The sequence below is a fragment of the Canis aureus genome, chromosome 10 (assembly GCF_053574225.1).
Source record: "Canis aureus isolate CA01 chromosome 10, VMU_Caureus_v.1.0, whole genome shotgun sequence".
In the NCBI taxonomy this organism is placed as follows: domain Eukaryota; kingdom Metazoa; phylum Chordata; class Mammalia; order Carnivora; family Canidae; genus Canis; species Canis aureus.
Window position 1 is genome coordinate 17,963,565 of NC_135620.1, and position 27,030 is coordinate 17,990,594.

Sequence of the window (27,030 nt, forward strand, 5' to 3'; positions counted from 1 at the left end):
TTTCTAGCAGAGAGACCATATCAATTGTTTGGAACCATGCTCTACCAAATCTACTTTTATCTTATGAATATAGAGGAAATGTGATGTGTTCCTGAACACAGCAGTCACTGCTCAAGTATCTACCTGCTTTGATGATTTAGAGCCAGACTGTGAAAGGCATACTCTCGTCTACATGAGAAAAGCAGGAGATATGATTTGGCCTGAAGCCAGCCAGAAAATGTGTTTGTTGCATTCCACAGTCTGGGTCATGGGGTAAGACAAATTATCCCATCTGGCCTTAGACCTATGGAGCTCCTGCGGGAATGCAGTGACTTTGTCACACAGCATAATCTTGTAATACTCTGTCCATCTGTGACTGGTCTGCTTCTCTAAAGGGGAAGAAGCTCTGCTGCTTCATGTTGCTCTGTTAACTTGTTGCCCTTACTGTCTCTTGGCTTCATGGCCCCATTGTCTCATTTCTGTGGGTCTTCTGTGTAGGCTGTTGATCTGTGAGGATCTAAGACTGCCAGAGACTTTTTTAAGGAGAAGTCATCCCCCACATTCACAGTACACACTTGGTATATGCAAACATGCAGAGAGGAAAAGAAGGTTACTAAAGTTCCAAAATGCACCCTACAGTTGGACCAAGAATGGGTTTATTTCCCCCAAAGGAAAGAAGAATAGATTCTGTCTTATTTATATAGATCACCCTTCATTGTCAACACTGGAGAGACTCAGAATTTTTCATCAACAAACTTGATTTTGAGTAAGTAGAAGAAGAGCCTTTCTCAAGATAAAGAAAGCCTTGCTATTCATTTGGATACCAGATGCAGGGCCAGATAAAGTAACAGGAGCCCAGGAAGTAAATGATTGTTTTCTCTCCTCCCTGTTGCTCAGAGCGCTCTACGTGAAATTTTACTGGACAGGGTAGTAGTGCATGGGTTAACAGTGAAGTTTTGGTGCAGTCTAACACAGGGACCTGGGCTCTTCCCCTGAGCAAATCAATAAGAAGGTATAAAGTCACTAATACTGCTAGGTCACAGAGGACACTGTAGGGAGATGCTCATCAGGTCTCTGGGTTTAGAGCCAGAGATAAAGGTTGGGAGAGCTTTATTCTTCCTTATAGAGAAAATAACACACCCACATTGAGGAAGTCAGATGCTAACCTGATATACTAAGGAAATCAGCTTGCTTTCTTACCCTGGGGCTCATCCACCACTCCTCATGACTTCTGACACTTTTCTGATGTTGTCTTTTTCTCTTAAAATAACTGAGATTCTATCATTGGCAGTTCCATTTTACCTGGTTTTAAAACAGGTTTTCAAAGGTACTGCCATACAGATTACCCAAAGCAGAAGTTGCAGCTGACATTCCAGATACTATTTCTAAAAGAAATGTACCATTAAAAAAAATGTGAATATTTTTAGCCAATTGACTACTTTATCAAAAAGAGGCAGGTTGCAGTTAAAAAACAATGAGGGAAAAATGAAACACCATCCAGAATATAGGCTGGGCTCCTTCTCCCACACCTCTACACACACACACACACACACACACACACACACACACACACACTGCTATAAAATGAGACTGGCTTTTCAAAATGATTGTTCTCAAGTCCTAGATGTTAATGAAATGTAATTAATTGTGTGTGTGTATGTGTATTTCCAGAGTAGTGAAGTAATATGCTTTATATTTTCCCCAAACTGTAGAAATATGCTGACTTTCTTTCTTCCTTTCTGCCCTGACTTCATTCAACCAGAACACCTCTTCACTGAGTGTTATAGCTAATCAAGATTTCCTTCCAGCTGTGTGGGAACATATGCCGTCTCCAGCCTGGTTCCCAGCCCTGGCTAGGATCACTGTCACCTGGGAACTTTTTTAACTTGTGTATTCCCTGTCCCCACCTCACACCTACTGAATGACAATCTGGAAGGTGAGTGAGGAAGGGGGTGGAGCCATTGCCAGCCCATAAAGCACATTTGTACAAATTTGGAGAAGGTTTGGAAATCCTTCAGGTTGCACTTCTTGGCAGGTGGAGGGCAAGCTGGATTTCTACCCTGCCTTAACGCTGTGGCCAGGGGCTCTTGTGCAGTGTACAGCCTGCACAACCTTACGTGATGGCCTCATTTGTCTTTTCAAAAGTTGCACCAGTGGCCCATACACTGACATAGTTACCAGTCTGTGGACTGACCTGTGCTATGGTTTTTTACTCTCGTTATTGAAGAGGTGGGGGTCCCAGGGAGCCTTTCTGTGACAGAAGTCTTGTATCTAGTGGCAGAAGGCTTAGGGGTACATTCATACCAGAAAAAAAAAGTTAAATGCTAAACTAAGAGAAAAGAGATTAGGACACCGACTCAAGCTCTAGGAGTTGTTTAATGTGTGGGGATGAGAGAGGAACTGCAACCATGTATGAGGGTATGCAGTGGCAGGAAGAATAGAGAGACAGGTGGGGTGCTTTATCTGAGCCCAGCCAGGAGGGGGGCGTTAGAAAGAGGAAAGCCTACAGGCAAGTTTATAAGAAGAGCCTGTCTTTTCCCAGCAAGGGCAACTAGGCCTGCAGTGGTCCAAGCTCCTCTCCTAAAGGATGGCTTCCCTCTGTGAATTCCCCTAAATGTTCCAAATTTGACCGAGTGAGTAAGTGAACTGCTACTTTAGGTACTGATCTGTCCCACAGTGATCTCTCATGTGGCTTAGTGATGCCTGAATTGTTACAGTAAGGGGGGACCTACCTTTCTTTATGCAGCTACAGAAGGTACAAATTCAAGTGCAAATGAGCTTTAATTAACATGCATGCACCCAATCAACCAGGGTATTGAAGGGTGGACAGCGTTCACGCAGAAGCCCATGGCTGGCTGTCTGTGTGATTTTGCGGGGAGGGAGTCCTATAAAAGCAGAACATCCGCAGAGTCCCTGAGGTGAGGGTGGAGGAAGGGGCGTGTCTTCCAAAAAGAAAGGCTACAGAAAAAGCCAGAGCTCCCAGAGTTGCCCCTCTGCCTAGCAGTCTGTTCTGTGTGCTTTTATCCAGGTCCAGAATGAGGCAGGTCATACTCTCTGGAGCTTTTGTCTTGCAGTTACAAATGCGAACATCGATGATTTATACGACTTATTGAGATTTTTTTTCACTTGGTCATCTCTAGAAAGCAGATCCTTTTCTAATTCATCTTTAAAATTCATAGTATCCAAATGGAAAGATTTAACAACCCCTTGTGGAGTGTCTCCAAGTTGTGTGCAGCCACAGTGCTGGGTGCTGGGAACACAAGGGTAAAGCGTTGCCAGCTCCTGGCCAGCAGAGGCTCACATGCTCTCAGGGTGGACACTGCGTGGGCACAGGTGGATACACCAGTGAATAATGTCTGTACGCCAACAGTAAGCAGCTGCTTTGGTAGCAAGAGGGCTAGAAAGGAAGGAAAAGTATTATGACTCTATACTGTGGTTCTTCTCTTCTATAATCATCAAGCCTAATTATTATGAACAAATCTTTCTTCGCTCTAATATATGTTTAATAGCTTGTTGCTCAGGAACCAGACATTGAATTGAAATCATGTCCTTCGTTCACTAGTGCCCCAAAGATTGCAGTACTGGCATGAGAAATATGAACAATTAGCAAGACGAGGAGCTTGGGTTCTATCTCTGAGAGGGAGAAGTAATGACACCCCAGATGATTTATTTTACCGCATTCATGCAATCACAAATGCCTAGTGAATGCTGGTTTCACATTGAGGCTGCTGGCATAATGCATCAGGCATGAAATGCACGAACATTTCTTTAGAGCTGCTTAGCTGAAGTTTATCACGATCATTCAGCCATTGCCTAGCAACTTGGGAAGGCTATCAAAGAGCTCTTTGTCCTCAATCCTGGCAAAAACAGTCCCTCACAGATCGCCTTATCAGCGTTAGAACATTTATCAGGAAAAAATGCTTCCACTGAGCCAGAGATCCCTGCAGATTTAAAGATACCCTCTGCCCATTTTGTTCCCTCTTCCAAGTGTGTTAGGGAATTGTTTTCTGAAGTAATTCCTATTTGAACCTTTATCTGTTCTTTGGTTAACATTCCAAAAGAATTTCTTCAAGATGCCTCCATAACTCTTCTATTGCATTGTAATTTGGGCTAGCATTAAAAAACACACAGCCCTGAGCTCATAAAGGTATATCTTTTCAAAAATCAGCAAGGCAGACATTTCCACCTCTTTAGATGGGAAGAGTCATCATCTTTAGGCACACAAAATAGAAAGATGCTGGGTTTCCTGGTCTGTGTGTGCTTCTCATCACTTCTTTCGGGATGGAGAGAATTATATGGTTGCTGGAAAATGATTCTGAATATCATGTTGGAAAGAGGGACTGTGCTTATTGATGCATTCAACAAATCTTTAACATCCTCCATGTGCTAGGCACTGTAGTGAACAAAACCCCCATCTCTTTCATGAAGCTGCCAGAATTCATTCATTACCCAGCATGGAATATGGGGGGACAAGAACAGGTACAGATCTTTCATTTCCATTCTCTCTTGTATTTCCCTGGAATTTATCCTCCTCTGCATCCCAGCTGCCAATGACTTATTTTAAGATCTTGTCATGTTTACCTTTTTTTTTTTTTTTTTTTAACCTGGATAACGTAAAACAGCCACCTGACCCAGGTCTTCTCTCTTCCAGGCTCACCATCCTTTTACTGTCTTCTGCCCTCCTGCCAACCACAAATTTAATTATGTGCTTCTCCTACTTAATTGTGCATTTGGTCCCTGTCAACCCCAAGGGGGAAGCTCACACTCCACAGCATGGCATTCTTGGCTTTCTCTCCGTGGCCACAGCCTGGCTGCCCACACTCCTCTCCTGTTCTTCCCAGCCGCAGTTTCAGCTGCCCTCAACGTGTATGGGCTTCTTTGGACTTATAAGCCTTATACCCACCATCCCATTAGCTTAGAACCCCTGTCAACCTTCACAAAGTATTTCCTTTTCTGACTATGATCCCCAGACAGAGTTAGATGTGCCTATTCTGGACCATTATCATTCTACAGTTGGAGGTCTTTCTTAGAGAACCTGTCACCAGCAAGTCAATAGACGCTGGATCCCTTGAATGTTGATTAAGTTGAATTCTTTTTTTTTTTCCCTGTCTTTGATAAAAAAGGGAACAGAAAAAAAAATGTCTTGCAGGACTCCAGCAAAGTTTGCAAAGATTGGGGTGAAATCAACAGAAATAATTTAGGAATGACACACACTCCAAAAAATGGTTAAAGTAAATGTAAATTCCCTATCCTGAAAAAAGTTTTACTGCAAGGTTAACCTTACATAGAGGTCACATCAGTAGCCATATACCTAGTGTAACCTAGCGAAGTGATTACCCAGTTACCCCCTCTGTGAGCCTCACTGCCTTAATATTTCACAATTAGAGATTCACTTCTTAGGCTTCTAACATGTGTATTCCTTTAAAATATGAGTACTCTCGAGAGAAGGTAATAACTCAACAGTAATCAATTTCTCTTATCTTTTCCTGACTATAAGATGAAAGGAAAGATAACAGGAGGGCACGGAGCTCTGAAGGCAAGGAGTAGCAGTAACAGAAAATGGGACAGCAAGAGGAAAAAAAATGCAGCTTCAAACTTTTTTACTAGAGTTACCCACTGAGGCATACTTTGTTTGTCTACAAATAGATTAAGCAGTAATCTCTGAAAAATGATGACTCATTTTTACTAATGATAGAGAAAAAGAAAAGGGATTGAATTTTAGGGGAAGTTGGTCATAGAATTATTTTAATTGACTTTTCAAGGAAAGACTTATTTGCAATCCTGAAATAAAAGATTTTTAAAAGTAAGCTTGCTTCTGTTGAAATATGCTTGTACAATTGGAGACAGAAGATTTGATAGATGATCTCTAGAATTCCCTGTGATTCTCTGGAAATGAAATCATGGGTAAATCATGTGAAACAAGCATATCATTGTAATGGATCTCTTTGCTATATCGTGGGCCCTGTTACTCTATGAAAATTACCTCGATAAAGTTGATTATGACAGATGGTTATGTTATCCAGCTGGACAAACCTATTAGGGAAGAGGAGTCAGATATGAAATAAAGAATCACTTTATTCAGGTTTGCCAATCTGCCCTGGAATCATTTTTCTTAACATACTCTGATTGAGAATGTGCTAAGTCATATATAAATTATGATAATCTGTAATGTAAAACAGTGGCAGATAATTTTGACCTAAAGTGTGCTCCATTCCAACTTAAGTGCATTTATTTAATGTGAAGGAGAAATTTGGCAAGTAGCTGATGAATCAAATCACCATGAATGGCTAAATCCCACCCTTCTTCAAGCTCCCACCCAACAAAAATGTGCCAAAAATGAGGACCAATTTTCAGGATAGTTTTCAGATTAACTCAGCTTCCACTCTCCAAAGTCCTAATTGGGATTTACATGAATGGCTCCAAACCAAAATGGCCAGGGTTGTCTGAATATCTGTGAAGTGGGTGTCCCCATCTTAGCTGCCATTAAATAGGAGTCAGAGCTCAGGACCTGAATTTGAACAGAGTGAAGCCTGTAAGGGGTTACCTTTGTTGATACTTTCCTCAGATTCACAAAACAAAATTTAGTTTTACAGCCTCTCTTTGAAGTGACTTATTCTGCAGTATGTTTGATGCTCTGCCTCTTGCAGATTTCAGTCAAAATACCAGATACAACTCTACAGCTGGTAAATCACATTTGATGAGCATAACATTTGCATATCATTCCACCTTAGGTTTCTTTTCAGAAGAGGTTTAAAAAAAAAAAAAGATCATATGTTCATGAACTCAAGAAAAAAAAATCACAGTACGCCAAAATTCCGTGTTTTTATTCTTTAGGGAATGCTTAAACCCTGGTCAGCTTATGACAGGTCTGATCTCCTTCTTCAGCCAGCAGTGCAAGCTCAAATAATAGTCTATTGTCAGTTCAAGCTAGACACAATGAGGTCTGTGCGCTTTCATGCCTACTTAACAGCCTTTACCAAGTGGGAGACTTCAGGAGGAAAATGGGAACAAATCAAAAGTAGAATTATGGCTCAGCAGAAATGACTGTATACCAATTAGCAATGTTCACGTTATGGTTTGCGGCTGCCTCTTTTTTAAAGTTGGGCCATTGAAGCAAAAACTGCAGTACAAAACAGCTTTCTCAGCTTCCGTGGTGCTGGGTGGTGATAGCATTCTGGAATCCCTGAGTGTGTGCGTGCTTGTTCTTACTGTGTTTTCACTTGGTCTGAAGCCAGCAGTCGCCAGTTCACTACTAATTATAACTCACTGCTTCTCAATGCAAAGAGCATGTCTTTGAGTTGTGGAGAATTCTGACTTACAAGAAAGAGGTGCCTGTTGTATTTCAAATACAAACTTACCAAAGAGACTTTTATTTACCTCAAATAAAACCTTGTTTTATTTTTATTTTTGCAACTTTGGTTTCTCCTCCTTGTGTTTTCTTTAGGCATTTGTTCATCCATGACCAGCTGTAGAGTTTCTGTTCCCAGGGTGAGAGTTAAAAACCTACATATAATATCCTAATAATCAATAACATAGACAACAGCTATAAATAACATCAGTTGTGATGTTCTTCCTTTATCTGCCCAGTATCAGATGAAAATTTTTTTCAATTTATTTATGATAGTCACACAGAGAGAGAGAGAGAGAGAGAGAGGCAGAGACACAGGCAGAGGGAGAAGCAGGCCCCATGCACTGGGAGCCCGACGCGGGACTCGATCCAGGGTCTCCAGGATCGCGCCCTGGGCCAAAGGCAGGCGCCAAACTGCTGCGCCACCCAGGGATCCCCTCAGATGAAATTTTTAAAGAGGAATTTAGTGGCACAGATGAGTGTATTTTTCCATCCTATACAATATATCATCAAAATGTTTTAAGATGGTGTCTGCTGAAGGGGAAGGTTTTTTTCTTTTATTTTATTTTTTTAAGATTTTATTTATTTATTCATGAAGGAGGCAGAGACATAGGCAGAGGGAGAAGACAGAGACACAGGCAGAGAAGAAGCAGGCTCCTCAAGGGGAGCCCGATGTGGGGCTCGATCCTGGGTCCCCGGGATCACTTCCGGAGCCAAAAGCAGACATTCAACCACTGAGCCACCCAAGCATCCCAGGAAGGTTTTTTTCTTTATGTACAACAATTTAAGCACTTTTTACTTTTCTTTTATCTTTTTTACACTTTGTTGATTTCTCTGTAAAGATAAAGAATTGGGGGGGAGGTTGCTGAGGGTCTCAATGCTAAAGTATTTTTTGATAAATTTTGCCTGTAATAGAGCCCTTGGGCTTCCCATTTGCTCCCTCCTTCTAAAAAAAAAAAGGAAAATCAGTATAACAAAGTTGGTTTATTGCTATTGTTTAATGCCTCCATAGAATATCATCCTGGGATTATTTTAATGTTATGATGACACAATATGTGATTACACAGTAGATGACGATGCATTGACATATATAAGTGAATTTTAAACCTCACACCATCCTCGCTCACTGTTGCCTGGGATAACTCAGCTTGGAGACCATGACCAACAATCTGGGTCTGGGACGCGGGACCAATGGCCCCATGTCTGGGATGTAGAATCCCAGAGGCACGAGCCGACACTGCCTCTCACTCAGCCTTGCTCATGTGCGTTGTTTCAGGTGTCCACTGCGACAGCGTGTGTGCTGAGGGGCGCTGGGGGCCCAACTGCTCTCTGCCCTGCTACTGTAAAAATGGGGCTTCATGCTCCCCAGACGATGGCATCTGTGAGTGTGCGCCAGGGTTCCGAGGCACCACCTGTCAGAGAAGTAAGTGTCTTATCAGATGGCGATGTCTACCTTCCCTTATCAGACACTGTGTGCAGAATTATTGTCTCTGTCCCACCCCTCAGCACTCGGTGCTGTTCTGTCGCAGTCGAGGGCAGAGGAGACGATCATAGGTCTCCCTGTGTCCCTTGCAGAGCTGTCTTTGATAGCACTGCCCCAAGAGCTTTATTCATTCCAACCTTCAGGACGAGCCTAACAGATGGAGCTTTAGCCATTCCTTCTCAGTAATGATTTCAATGCCTCATTGGCATCATCATCGGGATATGTCTCTCGATCCTGCCTTAAATCTTGCAAATGGTGTTCCAGAAATCCATTGACCTGTAAATATTTGATTCAGCAATTTTGGCATTGGCCTTACCTCAATTACCAGAAGTCAACATCAGCCAAACCTTGCGGCAAATCATACATCCTGCTAGTCATCGTACAGCCAGTGGCTGTGGGGAAAATAGCCCTGCAGAGTTAAAAATGGGGGCTGTTGACATTGGTCAATAAGACTTCGAAGCTAAGAAAGGACTTATAAGATTTTACTAAATCTTTTAGTAAATGCAATCAAGAAAAGAATATATAAGATACATTATCCTGATTTTTTGGACTTTTTTTTTTTCATTAAAAGCTCTATACACCTGTCCTGTATTTAAATCCTAGTGATGTCTTGAGAAGGAGCTAATTATGTAGCAGTTTATACTTGTTCACTTTTCAATCACCATCATTTATCTGCACCACGTTGAGGAGGAACAATCTTTTTAATGCAGACCAGAGATCTATTTATTGCCGGTTAAAGACTCTTAAAAAATAAAGGATTGACACATGGCTTGAGAGTATTTATTTGGGATTTTTAGAACTGTGTTTCCTTTCATTTGTTTCTTCAACAAAAATTCTTCAAGCCTTGTTCTGTGCCATGCCACAAGTGAACTAGGGCCATAAATGAGAAAATTGAGAGAACTGAGACACGTGCCTGCCCTTGGACAATCCAGTCTAGTGGCTTCTTTTCATTATTCAAGAGTACCCTTCTTCCTTTGGTGGTGGTTGTTTTATACTTGGAAAATTCTCAATATCGCTAAAAAAAATTTTTTTTTGGCCCCAAACTAGAACTAGATCATGATGTGGAATTTGAGAGTAACACATCTCAGGAAAGATAACTGTTAATTTCCGTTCTATTTCCAGTCTGCTCCCCTGGTTTTTATGGGCATCGCTGCAGCCAGACATGCCCGCAGTGCGTGCATAGCAGTGGGCCCTGCCACCACATTACAGGCCTGTGTGACTGCTTGCCTGGCTTCACAGGTGCCCTCTGCAATGAAGGTAAGGTGCACAAGTGTTTTTGAAGAGGTGTGCGGTGATGGGCAGGCCACATGCAGTCTGTCCTCAGGCTTCCCTGAGGACACATTGTTAGCTGTCAGCTATCCATGCCTTCTGGTGTGCTGGGTCTGCACGGGATGACTAGGGGCTTCAGAAAAGCTGGCTTGCTGCTCCTGCAGAATCTCTTTATTCTCTGAGCTGTGTCACTCTTCGCTTTTAATTGAAAACAGCCTCCCACGAAAAGTCAATACAGGGAAGGGTTTTGACTCCCTGAGCAAGATGCCATGAAGTCAGGTTTCTAGCAATGTGATGATGTCTCCTGGTTTGTGATGCCTTAATGAGAATCTTCGGCTTCAAGTATCTGTAAAAACTGAGCCCATTCAAGATGAGGGATGCTGTTGAGTGGAAGCAGCCACTACACGGGCATCTAGGTGGATGGATTTCAAAGCTATTTCCTGCCCCAAGACTAGAGTTCCATGAGATGAGATATAATGGGTTATTATTATAACCCATTATAACCAGGGATATTACTGACCTATATAACATCTTCACAGTGTGTCCCAGTGGCAGATTTGGGAAAAACTGTGCTGGAGTTTGTACCTGTACAAACAATGGAACCTGTAACCCCATTGACCGATCTTGTCAGTGTTATCCAGGGTGGATTGGCAGTGACTGCTCGCAACGTAAGTCTCGTTTGAGAACAACCATTTGTATCTGTTTGTTTTCTGAGTCCTTAGAACTGAAGTATGAGTGTTTCTCTAATCAAGAAATAATATATGAATAATTATGATATACCGTATTTTAATTTTAAGTGGCCTTTTTCCCCATTAGTTGTTCTATGCAATGTTCCTATGTTAAATCCAAATAATGTCTTAGAAAGAACCTAAATAGGATAGCATTTTGCTTATTCACTTTTCAGTGATTCTTATTCTGTAAAATGGGGGTATTATACTCAGAAAAGCCATTCTAAGTTTTATTTCATTTTTTTTCTAAGTTTTATTTCAGACCTCAGGCGTCAGCTATTATTGTTCTTGGGCGAAAATGGTACACACAATTGTGTAGAATTTTTTTCCATTTTTTTAATTACTTCAGACATGTTATCTTTATTGGGCCATATTCCTTATTGGGTAACCAAATAGAAATTATAGATGGTCCTCCTTTTTTTCTTCCAGTTTTATTGAGAAGTAATTGACATACATCACTGTATAAGCCTAAGGCACACAGTGTGATGGTTGAATGCGTATATATTGTGAAATGATCACCACAATAGGTTCAGCTAACCTCCATTGTCTCATGTTGCTATAATGGTGGTTCTCATTTTAAGCAGTTATCTTCTTGAAGCATTACTATAAGAAAAAAGGTTTTTTTGCATTTTTTGTTTGTATATTTTTGTAAATCAATTCATTCTACCCCATAATGATATTTTCTTTCACAGATACTTTATCTGAAGTTCTTACTGCTTTTCACTGGGCAGTGACCTCAAGCGATTCTGTTTTGTTATTTTCTGTCCCATCCAATTAAGAGTTTTTGTTTTTTTTTAATGAATAAACCGATTTTGTGAGTAAACATATAATTGAAACCTTAAAATTTAGACAAGTTTCTAGTGACAACTCTGGAGTAGAGTGGCAGTGCATGACTTATGTGACACCAGGTCCCTTAGGTTCTCTCAAGTCACATCATTTGCCTATCTGATCTCTGCTTAAATGTCCTCTCCTCAGAGAATCCTTCCCTGTGTAGCTCTGGTCACTCTTGTCTCCCATTACCCTGTTTTATTTTTTCTAATTGTATTCATTGCCACTGCTTTTTCTTATTGGCTGGCTGGCTGGCTAGTTGGTTTGCCTGCCCTACAGAAATATAAGATGTCAGAGGATGGTCTGGACCTTGTCTCGTCCTCTGCTATCTCTTTTGTGTCGAGAACAGTGCTGGGCACACAGAGCTCAATGTGCACTTATTAAGGAACTAAATCTATAAACTTAAGATAACCTTTGCTTTGCCCACCTGCTCTGTGGTCTGTCAGCAAATACAACATTGGTAATGATGGTTGCTGGTGCAGTCAGCATTGGCATCTGGGTATGAGTCCCATTTGGAGCACTGTGCTTTCTTAGTTCTGATGCATGCTGCTAATATCTCACATGCTAGGAGAGGTGGTGAGAGGATGGAGTTCTCTCTGCTGGGTGCTGACCTCCAGGCTCTAACAGAACTCTCCGTGCATGCTGTGGTTTCAGCTTGTCCTCCTGCGCATTGGGGTCCAAACTGCATCCACACGTGCAACTGCCACAATGGGGCGTTCTGCAGTGCATACGACGGGGAATGTAAATGCACTCCTGGCTGGACCGGACTCTACTGCACTCAGAGTAAGCAACAAGCCTTCCGAGGCTCACCCAGGGGACCCGCACCCCATGAGGGTGCACGAGCTGAGCTCAGCCAGGACTTCTGGCATTGGAGTGTTTCATTTCCCCGATGACTGCTAAACATCTAAATCTCTCTGTGTGGTTATGAGCTGTCCCGTTTCAAGTTTTCTATCCATATGTCATATCAGGACACTGAGGTAGAGAGGTGTTATATGTGATGGTATACAGCTTCCTTCCTAACTCTCCTTTAACCAGACCCTGTTTAGATGCACCAAACTCCTTATCATTTATATATACATATGTTTTATATATATATATATATATATATATATATATATATATATATATACACACACATACATATGCTGTTTTTAGTATGAGATTCCTTTCTATGAAGATCAAAAACAAATCGATGTGTTAAGATTATTGATTAGGAAGGTGCATGGAGAGCGATGAAAATGTTCTGTATAACTTTTCAAATTGGGGTGGTCATCACATGAATATACACCCTGTCAATTATTCTTACAGCACAAAGGCTGGGGTAAGTGACAGCGACTAGAAAAGCAGTGAAGATGACAAGCCTCACTCCCTAACGTAATGTGTGCTCTTGGAGAAGATTGCATTCTGTGGTTCTCAAACTTGAGTGAGCTTCAGAATCACCAGGTGGCTCAGTAAACACAAGACTGCTCTGGCCCCACTCCCAGAGCATCTGATTCACTGGGTCTGGGGTGGGACCTGAGAATTCACATTTCTCACAACTTTCCACATGGTGATGCCAGTCTGGGATGATGCTCTAAGAACCACTAGTTCTTTTTTCCATTTTGTATCCCATAGTGTCCTTAACAATTTCTTCTTCTATGAAGTTTTACCATCATAGGATATAATGTGCAAAGTACTCTACAGCTCAGCAATGTCGGGAAAAAAAGACTATTCTCTGTCCTCTTGCCTTCAAATGAATAAAGGAGACAAGGCAGGAAAACATGGTTTATTATTAATACAAATTTATAATTTATTCTTTTTAAACTTTTTTAATAATAATATATCATTTTAAGCCACAGAAGTGAGCTGAGAAAGAAAGATGGGTCAGAAATTAGGCCACTCTTGCTTAATAGTAATTAGAGAACATAATTAGAGAAGAGTCTGAACAAGCGTTTTGGAACTTTCTGGAAGAGGGTGTAGACCTTGAGCCATGATTCAAAAGGGAGATTTGGCAAGAAGAGAGGTTGTCCCGAGCATAATCTGCCAAGATTGTATATACAGAAAGGTTTTCAAGCTCGTTAGAGAAAAGTGCTTGTAAGTTATTGTTTATTATTCCAAAATTTGGATCTGTTTCAATTGGAGGACCTTTCTAAGTGGACGTAGCACAGGACAGTGGGGAGAACGTGGGATCTGGAGCCAGACTTGCCTGCATTTGTATCATGGCCCTGTCAGCCCGCCACTTGCCGGCTCTGAGACTTAGGGCACTTGGGGCTTAGTTCCCATCTATAGGGAGGAATATCCACTGCTGTGTTTCTGGGCTACTATAAGATTCAGTGAGAGGACACATGGAAAGCATCTGGCCCCAAGTAGGTGCTAAATAAAAACACGGCAATGGTAGTGGTCATTGCATGCTGGCATCTGTGCTGTACCTCTGTTTCTTGAAAGTTGAACTTTTGTTAAAACCTCTAGAAGAAAAAGAGAAAATAAAAATCCCTTATAATAGTTAGAAATGGCCATGGAAACAGCCTGTAATGAAGCTTTCATTATGCCAGGGAGCCCTGAAACACCTTCGCAAAGCAGCTCCTGTCCCAGGACAGCCCACAGGGCTTGTGCGTGTCCTCAGCGCAAAGGCCCCAGAGGTCTTTGTCTTGAATATCGTACAGCAGTGTAAGGTTTATTACTTTTTTATGAAGCACCTATGATATATAGGGTTTTTCTTTTTATTTTTTTTAAGTTTAGCATTCCACTACACATTTGGTGAAAGACATAATAGTATATAAATTTGTGACAGATACAGTGGACAGGGCTAGTAGCCAACATAGAGACATTCTGCACTTTAAGTAAAGGCATACCAGTAATTTTAATATAAAATACTCATTTCAGTCCATGGCATTGGAGTCTAGGAGTCTAATAGTTAAATGAAAGAATACAAGAAAGGCCCCCATATTTCTGGGGGGTTTTGTTAGAAGACACTAGTCTTGGGCACCTGGGTGGCTCAGTGGATTAAGCATCTGCCTTCGGCTCAGGTCATGATCCCAGGGTTTGGGGATCGAGCCCTGCATAGGCTTCTCTGCCTGGCAAGGAACCTGCTTCTTCCTCTCCCACTGCCCCTGCTCATGCTCTCTCTCTCTCTCTCTCTCTCTCTCAAATAAATAAATAAATAAATAAATAAATAAATAAATAAATAAAATCTTTAAAAAGAAAAATAACACTAGTCTTGATTTCAGAGCACTAGCAATGGTTAAACTGTCAGGTGTGGAATTATTCTGCTTCCCGCTCATGAATTATGACCTCCTTGCAAGAGCCCCATCTTGGGACTTCAAAGAAGGCTTTGTGACAAGCTGAGATCTGTGTTATTGTCTTTATACACTCTCCAGTAGCTCAGCATCCTTCAGGTTTAAACACAAACAATTGGAAGCAAGAATGTCCTCCCCTCATCCCCCACCACACAGCCTCCTGACTCTACTGTCCTTCCCTCCTGCACAGGATGTCCCCTGGGTTTTTACGGAAAGGACTGTGCGTTGATATGTCAGTGTCAGAATGGAGCTGACTGTGACCACATCTCTGGGCAGTGTACATGCCGCACTGGGTTCATGGGGAAGCACTGTGAACAGAGTGAGTATGAGAGCATGATGTGTCTGGTGGTATTTTCCCCTAGAATCAGTTTTCCTACATGCCTGAAAATAGGAAGGCAGCATCTGCAACTTTTAAATTGTTTGAACTGATGGCTGGTCACTGACCAGCACGGTTGACTATTCCCCCTCCCAGAGACCTGGCCACCTTGGGGTCCTTGCCAGCTGTCTTTTCTCTCAAACTTCTTCTGGGTAAGTAATCAGTGCTCTGGGTGGAGGGGGTGTGCCTTCAAGGATGAAGACAGAATTCAAGTTTTCCATCTGTTCACCCTGGCTCTAACTCTCTTGCTTATTTTTGGAACGTAACTGCTCAGAGCTTTAAGAGCCAGTCAGGTTTTTTTCAGGACAGAGGCAGAGCCCGGGCTGCACACTGGATGCGAGTGGCTTCTCTGGGGCCAGGCTGAGTGCACAGGAGGCAGGCGGGCTCCCAGCCCTGCTGTGGGTGTGGAACCAGGTCCATGTAAACGTTGCCCCCCTTCTGACAACTTTCTCTAGATAGTACTTCTATATTGTTTCCCCTAGCAACTTCTCATCTCAGTCTTTACAATCTTCAAGACAATATATTGCCTTAAAATGTTGTATTGTAAAAGTCCCATTCTAGAAGAATATGCCATGTTGCAATTACGCATCTTGGCTTTGCCATTTCCACCCCTACAGCTATGCCTCTGCAGGGTTATAAGAAAATTAGTGTTAGACCGAGTATTTCAATGTAGTCTATTTTTCCTGTACTCTGTGACTTTCATTCAATATTCAGAATGAATAAATAGGGTCTTAGAGCTGTCTGGGGATCACCCTCTTATCATAGATGACAGGAAAGGGGCCAGATCTTTCTGGCTTATCAGAGGGGGCACTCCTGGGTAGGATGTAGCAAAGATTACATGCCCATAGGAGCAATGTGGCCTGGAAAGGTTGTTCAGCATGATAGGACTTTGATGAGAAAAGATCACCCTCTCTCCACCCCAGCAGCACCTCACAGCACCCCTGGACAGCCAGGTTGTCTCAGTCTTGTGTGCTGAACCCTGGAAATATTTTTGCGTATCTTCCTGTCTAGTACATAACAGGAGTGACCTCCCAGAATCAGCCTGGATAGAGATGGCCCAATTTTAGTTTTGTACTGATATTCATTTCCTTCTGAAACACACAATGAGTCACACGTTGCCTGCACACCCCTTGTGTATACAAATTTTGTGCGTCTGTCTCTATAAGTGTCTAAACATATGTGCATATATATATATGCATAGAAGCCAGAACAGGCTCTAAACTGACTTTCACTTGGAAGCCAGACCAGTTATATTCTTATTAGATAGAAGCTGCTTAGGTCCTTCTGTGATTACTTTGAACATCAAATCAAAATGTTCCTATTTTTGGAAACTCCCTCCTGATGCTCATTTGTAAACAGAAACACTGTTTTTCAGAGAACTCCAATAATAACAGCATATTGCCCCCTGCTGCCCACTTTACAAAAAACATCAGTATTTGGGAATGATTTCTAGATTTGACGCACCTATACTCTTCTCTGAAATCCACACCCAGCTCTTATTAGGAATGCATCATAAAAATCTCTCCATTTAAGCCTCTCAGGCTTTGACCTGCACAGCCCAATCTTGAGCCATTCTATGGGAAATGAAGTTCTTACCTAGGAAATCAACAAAACTTTCCCCTCCCTTGTCCCCTACTCCCAGCTAATCCAGGTCGCTGGTAGGAGTGTCCCTGAGCCGTCAGTAAAATGCTCATGTTCTTAAGGATGCATGTCTGGATTATACTCTTCAGTCTTCTGTCTCACTATTTTATCTGGTGGGGTCATCTCAGATTGCCCTTGCTGATGATCTTCATCAGTTCTCTTGGGTTCTCCAGACTCTCTACTTACCCCTCAGGGCAGTGGTACATAAAAACTGAAAGAGTGAAGAACTCAGTCTCTGGCCTCCTGCCACCTGGCCTGAGTCCAACCACAGGTCAGGGAATTCTGGCCAACTCTAGGACCTCCTGGGTGGTTCCGCCTGTGCAGTGATCTCCTGGAAGAGCTGCCCTCTAGACACATGGGATCAGATAGTAAGAGACAGCCTTGCCCAGATTCCTGAGGCTGGAGAGCTTACGCTGGACTTTCATCTCCTTCTCAGAATGCCCTGCGGGAACATATGGCTATGGCTGTCGCCAGATATGTGACTGTCTGAACAACTCCACCTGTGACCATATCACTGGGACTTGTTACTGTAGCCCAGGCTGGAAGGGGGCACGGTGTGATCAAGGTAAGGACACTAGTAAATGATATCTAGTGTCTCGAATTGTGTAACCACCATGTACCAGCCAACATTAAGTGTTTGCACCTACATTATCTGATGAAATCCTTCTCCGGACACTCCAAAGTCCTAGCTGGTTATTTAGTTGCCAGATGGATGCCTTATCATTGCTATCCTACAGGTAAGAAAACTACAGCTCAGAGAGGCTGAGTAATTTGCCCAAGGTTGCACCACTAATGTATAATACATAGCTATTTGTAGGCCAGGGCTTAGATGCCAGGTTTGTCTGATTCCACAGCTCATGAACTGTGCCTTCAATGCTTTCACCTTTATTGAGGTATAACTAACCTATAAAAAGCAACGCATGTACACCAGTACATATACGTATATATACATCACACACATACAATATAAAGTGTACAACCTGATAAAATCTGACAGACATATCCACCCATGAAACCACAACCACAATGAAGATGGTGAATGCATCTATCACCCTCAAATGCTACCTTATGCCCATCCCTGTCACTGCCCCTGGGATACCAGGTAACCACTGATCTGGTTTCTGTCACTACAGATAAGTTTGCATTGCTTAGAATTTCATGTATATCGAATCACACTGTACTCTTTTTTTTTGTCTGATTTTGTTTGCTTAGCATAATTATTTTGAGATTGAACCATGCTGTTGTATATATCAATGCTTCAATTATTTTTATTGCTAAATAGTATTCCATTGCATGGATATATCATATTTTCTTTACTCTTTCACTTCTAGATGGACATTTGAATTGTTTCCAGTTTTGGACTATTACCAATAATAGCAACAGTATATTAGTCTTTGTATGGAGATATACTTCTATTTGTCTTAGGCAAATTTATAGATGTAGAATGGCTGGCTCATATGATAATTATATGTTTAACTTTTTGAAAAATGTGTGCCAGTGGTTTTTAACTAGGGTGTGTATCACAATAACCTGAGAATCGTTGTCTTATACATAATGGCATGTGAGCAATTCTGATTCTGGGATGGATGGGGCCTCGTAGAAAGTTCTTCTGATGGTTCTGAAGCATGGCCACCAGAGAGCTCCTGAGGTGTGTGGCTCTTTTCAGGAGGTAACCACACATGGGCTGTAGGGACTTTAGAAAAGTCGTAGAGTTATAGGTGCCATCATGTTCAAGTGTGTACTATATTGGCATTCCTATTTCATTTTCTTTTATTAAGTAACTTCTACATTTTCACGATTTATATTTGTCTGTCCTGACAATAGGATGTTATATTCCACAGTCACATCATTATGACACATGCCTGTGGTCACATGGCACTGACTTTGGTGCTCTGCATTTCAGGGCAGGCTGTCTAGGAAGGATGTCTAACCCTTAGAATCATAAAGTCACAGGGATGTTTGAGCCGGAAGCCCCTGCTTGGAGGCTAGTTTCTTTCTTTATAGGTGCTGAAACTCTAGCCTAAGTGCTTGAAGGGAAAATCAGGATCTCTGGATCAACTTTTTTAAATGTCCGGTTTCTTGACTCACAGTGCATATCTTCGCTGTCCTCATCAGATGGAACATGTGAAAGAAACATGTAAAGCTAAAGTTTAAATTGTAATGAGTAAGCTTTCAGGGTGATGTTGTCAGGTGTTCCTGGGACACACCTTTCTGTCATAGAAAATAACTGCACAGAGCAGTATCTCCCAGGGTTAGAAAGCCCACTGAAATTAGGATAAGGCAGGCCCTCATCTTGGACCAGATTTACAATGGAGTTGCCCTTGCTTGGAGGAGAATTGCCCTGAGAAATGCTAAAGGTAGACATAAAATGAAGTCAAGCAGTCAAAGCATTGAGAAGTTAGCCCTTCATAAGTTTACTACTGTTTAGTAAATAAAGCATGGTAGATAAACTATTACATCCAGTGAATTCCTGGTCTGGTCTAAGTGTTTCTTAGTGTTTATGTGAGAAGCTCCCCAACCCTACTGTAAAGTCCTTGGGGTCAGGAAATCCAGTGTCATTTCTGAGGCTTAGAGCAGCTTTTTTTCTGGACACAGATGAGCCAACAACATCCGCAAGTGGAGAATGTTTGTTTTTCCTTCCTGCAGTTTCTAAAAGTTTCTAAATTAACATTTCAAGAACTGAAAACATCCCTGCATTAGCACAGTGAGAGAATGTTGTAAATAAGAGTTCAAACGTCTATCCAGCAGATTGTCATCCTGACTCAGATCTCTTCTCCTTCTCCTAGCTGGAGTCATTATCGTTGGAAATCTGAACAGCTTAAGCAGGACCAGTACAGCTCTCCCTGCCAATTCCTACCAGATCGGAGCCATCGTGGGCATCATCATTCTTGTACTGGTTGTTCTCTTCCTCCTGGCGTTGTTCATTATTTACAGACAGAAGCAAAAGGGAAAGGAATCAAGCATGCCTGCAGTTACCTACACCCCTGCCCTGAGGGTCATGAATGCAGACTATACCATTTCAGGTAAGACTGATCCCTAGAGCCATCTTACTCCTTGAAAAGGAAGGGTTCATCCTGGTTCTTTGAAACTGAGCATTCGGCTGTGCTGTCCATTAGCCTTGAGAAGATTTTATGTTTGGAAAAGATACATTGTTACAGATGTGCTTTATATGTCAATAGTAGTAAAATCATCATTGTTGTCTTCTATGAGGGCTTTTGAATTGGATTCATCATGAGGTTGCTTTAGACCTTGGGAATTTCAATCTGGTGGAAGCTCTGCTGGGCATCTAAGCTTTTGTCATATGTTGGGGACTGGGAGCGGAGAGGAGGAGGCACCCGTAAGTTTGATAAGGTCATGGAGCAGATCAAGGATGAGGACCAGGTCTTCTGTCCCTGGCATTGGGCTTTAATTTTTGTTTTTGTTGTTAAGATTTTATTTTGTTTATTTGACAGAGAGAGAGAGAGAGAGAGCGAGAGAGAGAAAGCCAAAGAGTACAAGCAGAGGGACAGCAGAGGGAGAGTGAGAAGCATGCTCCTTGCTGAGCAGGGAGCCTGATGTGGGGCTCAGTCCCAGGACCCCGGGATCATGACCTGAGATGAAAACCAACATTTAACCAACTGAGCCACCCAGGCACCCCTGGCCTTGGTATTTTAACATGGTATCTTCTAACCTGTCCCTGAGCCCATACAAATCATTAACTACAGAGCATCAAAGTTCTATAATAATCAGTTGTGTAGTATTAACAAGAACCAAAGATGTTCTTTAGAAAACTCTTTCAAATCTTTCTGTCACAAGCCTCTATAAATGTAAATTTTTAAGTGACATACTCATTCACCAGAGGAACTAACCACTTTGGGGAGCTTGGGTGGCTCAGTCAGTTAAGTGTCCAACTCCTAACTTTGTCTCAGGTCATGATCTCAGGGTTGTGAGGTCGAGCCATGCCATTGAGCATGATCCGCTTAAGATTCTCTCTCTCTCTGCCCCTACCCCCACCTCGCTCCTGAGCACGCTTGCTCTCTCAAGGGGGAAGAGGAGGAGGAGGAGGAGAAGTACAGGAAAAAAGAGGAAATCGCTTCAATTAAGGAATTTGAACACTTAAAGTATCTATTATTTTGGAAAATTACTGCAGGATTTCAGATGGGTTACATGTTTATAAATACACTGATTCTAGGGGAATACCTAAAGCAGTCGATTTACTTAATAGTGCATTTCTAACACAGAATATTATGAAGAGAGCTTAAGTGTCTAAAAATAAAAAAAGAGCCAAGTTACAACAGAAGTAGCTTCAAAGTGATGGCTCCCCAGGTGTATGAGCCCCAAAGCAAAGAGGGATTGTCTGAGGACACTTGTACACTTTTCAGGAGGCAGGGAGGAAGGCAGACACCTGCTGCTTCTCGAAGCTTTACTGAGTGTCTTGGGCAGGAGAGGATTTTGCCCAGCCTGTGATATGGAAGCGGTACAAGCGTTTGTTCTGGTTATTTTGCTTCCCTTTTATCTGCACAGATTTGGGGGAGCCTGTTGCCTTAACCGTTTCCTTCTCTTCTTACAGAAACCCTTCCCCACAGCAACAGTGGAAGTGCTAACAGCCATTACTTCACTAACCCCAGTTACCACACACTTACCCAGTGCGCCACATCCCCTCATGTCAACAACAGGGACAGGATGACCATCGCAAAGGTGAGAGGAAGGGTTTCCCAGTCCCCAAAGGTCGGCAAGGGAGAGAGGAAAGGAACAAGCGTTTGGGACAGCTGCTGTTTGCCAGATGCAGTGCTAGGCACTTTATATCTCTTATCTCCTTGATTCCTCCAATTTTCTGGGTGGATGTTAGAATCTCAAGTTTACTGGTGAAAAACTCCAGCAGCAGACAATATGATTCACCTCAAAACACAGTTCCCCAGTTCGTGAGGGAGGCAGCTGCAGTGCCAGCCATGGTCTCCTTGTCTCCAATTTGCACTGTTTCCAGTGTACTTCTTTGGAAAAATGTTTCTCATATTGCAGAGGCTTGAAAATGATGTCTCATAGCAGACCTCAGCAGACTCCATCCTGGGTCCTTTCTTTTGTCTTTTCTGACCAGCTGTCTTCTAATGCCCTTTAAGGGCCATGTGTCCTTTCCCAACAAAAACAACATTCATTTATTTGGGTTGAACCACATGAAATTGCCTTATTATAGGTCAAAAATGATCAAATAGAAACTATGTGTCAAGCACTCCAAATCAGTTTACAAGTATTAGTTCATTTACTCTTCACACCAATCCTGTGAATCAAGAGTGATTGTTATCCTCATTTTATAGACACACAGAGGTGTTGGACCCCCAGGGCTGCTCTTCTAGTACCATTCACCTCCCTCTCAGTATCCTCTAGAATGCTCTGAAATCCCAAACATGTCTTCCTTCCAATTGTCCCAAATTATATTTCCAATCTCCATTGTCTCATTGTAGCTACTAGAGGAAAACCAAGCTAATTAAATTAATTCAGTTGCAATTATATTAATGAAGCTGAATTTTAATTATAGGGCCTAATAGTTAAATAGCATTTCACATTTCCCAGAGACTTTCATATTCATCGTTGCATTTGTTCTCCTATGTTTTCAGGGAAGGAGGCAAAGTACACAATCTTATCCTCACATATATAGTTAAGGAAATGGCCCAGAGTCACTGGTGACTCAGAAAAAATTATAGTGTTTGACAGGAGAGCCCAAACCAAGAATTTAACTTTTCCATTCAAAGTTCCACATACATTAACTCAAGTAAAGTCTAATGTGCACAGAGTGACTAAGTGAAATGAAGAATTTGAGGCAGGAGGGGAATAGTTCGGGCCAATGCACGTGTACTCCTGCTGCCCTCTAAGACCCAACCAGTTGTCACCTCTGCCCCTCTGGACCACCTCATTGAAGCACAAGCTTTTGATCCATGCCATGGACATGCTTTCCCCACATTGACAACATTGTGCTGTGCCACGTGGTATTCTCTCTTTACATCTTTTATGGTCTCTATTTTTAACAGTCAAAGAACAATCAGCTGTTTGTGAATCTGAAAAATGTGAATCCTGGGAAGAGAGGCCCAGTGGCAGACTGCACGGGAACATTGCCAGCAGACTGGAAACATGGCGGCTACCTTAATGAGCTTGGCAAGTTCCCCAATATCCATCCTCAACAACTTCCTTTATCTTTTAGTCACCTTGGATAGTCATAGATTTATGATATGCCAAAGCAACCTTTTGGAAATATGCATCAAAAAAACAGAATGATAAAATTTTACATAATGTCTGTATGGGGCTTATTACTGTCTTAGGCACTTTATTCATCCCACAAACATTTAATAAGGTCCTAGTGTGTACCAGGAATTGATAATGAGACACATGAATCTCTGTCTACTGGTAGCTCCCATTCTAACTCTACATACATTAACTTAGATGATTCTCACAAGTACTCTGCTAAGTAGGTACTATTATTGTCACCATTATGTCCATTTTACAGTTGAGAAACTGAGTTACAAAGAGGTCAAGTCACTTGAGAAAAGTCTCAAAGCCTATTAAATGGTAGAGCTGGGATTTGAATCTTGTCTGGGTGGTACCAGGAAATGTGTTACTTTTTGCTCTCTTTTAATAAGGAGCACCCATACTTGAGGCTCCCTTTCCCCTTTAGGTGAAGAAATAAAGATATCAACAGGAACATAGTAGGTCAGTGTTTCTGGAACATTTTGGATCAGGACCCCTTCGTGAAAGTAATCGAGAATGCTGAAGAGCTTCTTTCAATATGGGTTATATCTGTTGATGCTCACTATGTTACAAGTTAAAACTGAGACTATTTAAAATAATTATTTATTTCTTTGTTTATAATAACAGTAGTCTAGTTTCATGATAATATAAAACACTTTTTTTATGAAAAAAATAACTATATGGGGCACCTGGGTGGCCCAGTGGTTGAGTGTCTACATTTCGCTCAGGTCATGATCCCAGGATCCTGGGATGGAGTCCCACATTGGACTCCCCGCGGGAAGGCTGCTTCTCCCTCTGCCTGTGTCTGCCTCTCTCTGTGTGTCTCTCATGAATAAATTTTTAAAATCTTAAAAAAAAAAAGAATAGAGAACTACACTTTCTAAAACAAAAACAAATTAGTGAGAAGAATGGCACTGTTTTAGGTCTTTTTAATATCTGGCTTCAGAGAAGATCAAGTTTCATATCTGCTTCCCCCATTTAATCAGTGGTGCAGCTCTTGGAAAACCACCACACACTTGAGTGAGAACAAAAGTGAAATCAGCAAATAATGTCATTGTGTTATTATGAGAATAGTTTTGATCTCGTGACCTTCCTGAAAAGGGGGTGGGGCCTCCTGGACCACCCTTAAAGACCTGGTGTGATACCCCACTGAGTGAACTGTGCCATTGCCAAGCAGTTGCCAAATTTCAGGGAGGAGCTTGATGATGCCATAACAAATGTGTGCATTACCTTATGGGTAGCAAACCCTTTCATTTGTATTTATTTGATGATGGGGTGACCGGGAAGCCCAGTTAAATTTGAATTTCAGAGAAACAACAAATATTTTTAGTATAAATATATCCCAAAAGTTGCATGGGGCATACTTACCCTAAAAATTATCTGTTGTTTCTCTGAAATTCAAATTGCACCGTCCTTATTTGTTTTTGTTTGTTTGTTTGTTAATTTATTCATGAAAGACAGAGAGAGAGAGAGAGAGGCAGAAACACAGGCAGAGGGAGAAGTAGGCAGGGAACCTGACGTGGGACTCAATCCCAGGTCTCCAGGATCAGGCCCTGGGCTGAAGGCAGCGCTAAACCTCTGAGCCACCCTGGCTGTGCCTTACTTTGTTTTACTCACTGAATCTGACAACCCTACAGAAGGGCGGGCCCTTCTGTGAATCTTGTTTTATAGAGGAATAAACTGGGAAGCACAGAGAGATTAACTCTATTGCCCAGGATTTCATGGAAAGAAGAGGTTAAAGCCAGGTCTCAAAGTTCATATTCCAACTACTCCTCCCCTGCTTTTTCTATGAATACTACATATGCCAAATCACCTGAGCCAGAGGAAGGAACCAATCCGTAAGGGCTCTGGAATCCCCTATTACTGTAAAAATGCAAAAGTTAAAGTAGGAAAATGAATACAAATTCTTAACTTTTGTCTGCACTCTATATCAACATTATCAAATAGCTGTATATTTCTGAACATAGTCATTTATATACCAGATTCACAGTATACTCATTGGTCAAATCACTTAACATCAGAGAAAAAAATTTTTAAGTCTACATTACGTGAATAATGTCGCTCAAGAAATACATGAATTGATGTTAATAAAGTACGTACCTGGCACTAATGAGAGAAAAGTTCTCTTATTCCATGTTTACCTGCTACACTTGGTCTGGAGACTCTAGAACACAGTCACTGCAGTGGTCACATATGAACTTCCCTGCTTTTCTTCTAAGACCTCCAGGCCTGATTGTTGAGAATGTAAAATCATCATCACAAATTCTGAGTCTCCTTCATGTGTTCCCATCCCAGAGAAATTCTTCATTTAATGGCCCTCTACAGTTGTTGCACAGAAAAAGTCTTGCCTTACAAAGGACAGGGTAAGGCACACTGTGGATGATGAAATATGTAGGTGTTTTAAATGATGGAAATATTGTGCTGACGTTGTCTGAAGGAGCCCTGAACCTGACACAAAAGCCCTGAGATTGATTCCTGGTTCTGTTATATGGCCCTGGGCTGATCACCCTCTTGAGGCTGATCTGTTCATCTGTGACATAGATAGTGATCGTGTGGTGGTTCATGTTATGAATTAGATTAAGCCAAGCATTTGAAAGTATCTATCCAGAGAGTGGAACGTACGGGGGATTATATGAAGAACCCCGCCTACTCCCTCATTAAAACAGCACCCAGAGAGAACCTGGCAGGGATGCTGGTGTCATAGTGCCCCTCTTGTTCCTTAATTTACTCTCTACCTCATGCTGCTCCTCCCCTTAGCCTCTTGGAGAATGTTATCGATCGCATAACTAAGACCAAGATGGACATTTAGTAAGACTTTGCTATAGTTTGGAGACAGCTAAGTGAATCTGGCAGAGTAGCAAAGACAGAGTTCCTTAATAGGGAGCTCTCAGATGCCACAGGCCCTGCCTATCCTTTTGCGGTCCCTTTACAAAGTGTGAGAATCCCTAAGACCACCCTCACAATCCATAATTTGTTAGAATGACTCACAGAATGTACTGTAAGGAGTTATACTCATGGTTACAGTTTATCACAGCCAAAGGATACAGATTAAAATCAGCCAAAGGAGGAGACACAGTGGGTAGAGTCAAGGACAGTTCAAAGTCAGAAACTTCCAGTTGTCCTTTCCCAGTGGAATCATGGAAAGTGCTAACTTGTCCTGGCTACAGTAGATGACAATATGCGTGAAGTATTACCAGCCAAGGAAGCTCACTTCAGCCTTGGTGTCTAGAGTTTTTTTCTTTTTTAAGATTTTATTTATTTATTCATTTATGAAAGAGAAAGAGAGAGGCAGAGACCCAGGCAGAGGGAGAAGCAGGCTCCATGCCAGGAGCCTGATGTGGGACTTGATCTTGGGTCTCCAGGATCATGCCGTGGGCCAAAGGCAGGTGCTAAACTGCTGAGCTACCCAGGGATTCCCAGTGTCTAGAGTTTTTATGAGAGTTTGATTAGGTCAACATGGTTGACCACCCAGGTGGCTGACCTTTCAACTGGTCCCTCTGGAAATGAAGCTGACACTAAGTGGCCCAAACCCCCTCCCATAAATCACTTTCATAGACTATTCAGTGGAGCTCCAGGTAAACAAAAACACTGTTACTGGGTGGGATATTTCAAAGACCTAGAGATCACCTCCCAGTAACTAAGGGCAAAGGCCAGACCTCCCTTTGGTTAGACTAATTTACTATTCATCCTTATCTTGCCCGCCCTGCACAACTGGACATCTTTCCCATCAGCTGGGACTTCACAACCCAGACCCAAGAGAGGGGAAAACATTCTCTGAGAGAGGAGGACATTCCCATTTCCTGTCCTACAATGAATGATATTAGACATATCCTCTCCCTTTAGGGGATGCTCCCTTTTTCCCTACAAAAGTGTGTCCCCCAGGACAT

General features: G+C 42.0%; 1 protein-coding gene across 9 annotated transcripts in view; it reads left to right on the forward strand.

The window, feature by feature from the left end:
• MEGF10 (multiple EGF like domains 10) overlaps positions 1-27,030 on the forward strand; it is a 320,303-nt gene that overhangs the window by 282,640 nt on the left and 10,633 nt on the right. For all 9 annotated transcript variants that reach the window (XM_077911490.1, XM_077911492.1, XM_077911491.1 and 6 more), the window contains 9 exons: positions 8,604-8,750; positions 9,933-10,067; positions 10,619-10,747; positions 12,290-12,418; positions 15,101-15,229; positions 17,364-17,492; positions 19,714-19,950; positions 21,477-21,604; positions 22,930-23,053. In XM_077911490.1, the coding sequence (XP_077767616.1) occupies positions 8,604-8,750; positions 9,933-10,067; positions 10,619-10,747; positions 12,290-12,418; positions 15,101-15,229; positions 17,364-17,492; positions 19,714-19,950; positions 21,477-21,604; positions 22,930-23,053 (1,287 nt within the window). The remainder of the gene's footprint in view (positions 1-8,603; positions 8,751-9,932; positions 10,068-10,618; positions 10,748-12,289; positions 12,419-15,100; positions 15,230-17,363; positions 17,493-19,713; positions 19,951-21,476; positions 21,605-22,929; positions 23,054-27,030) is intronic.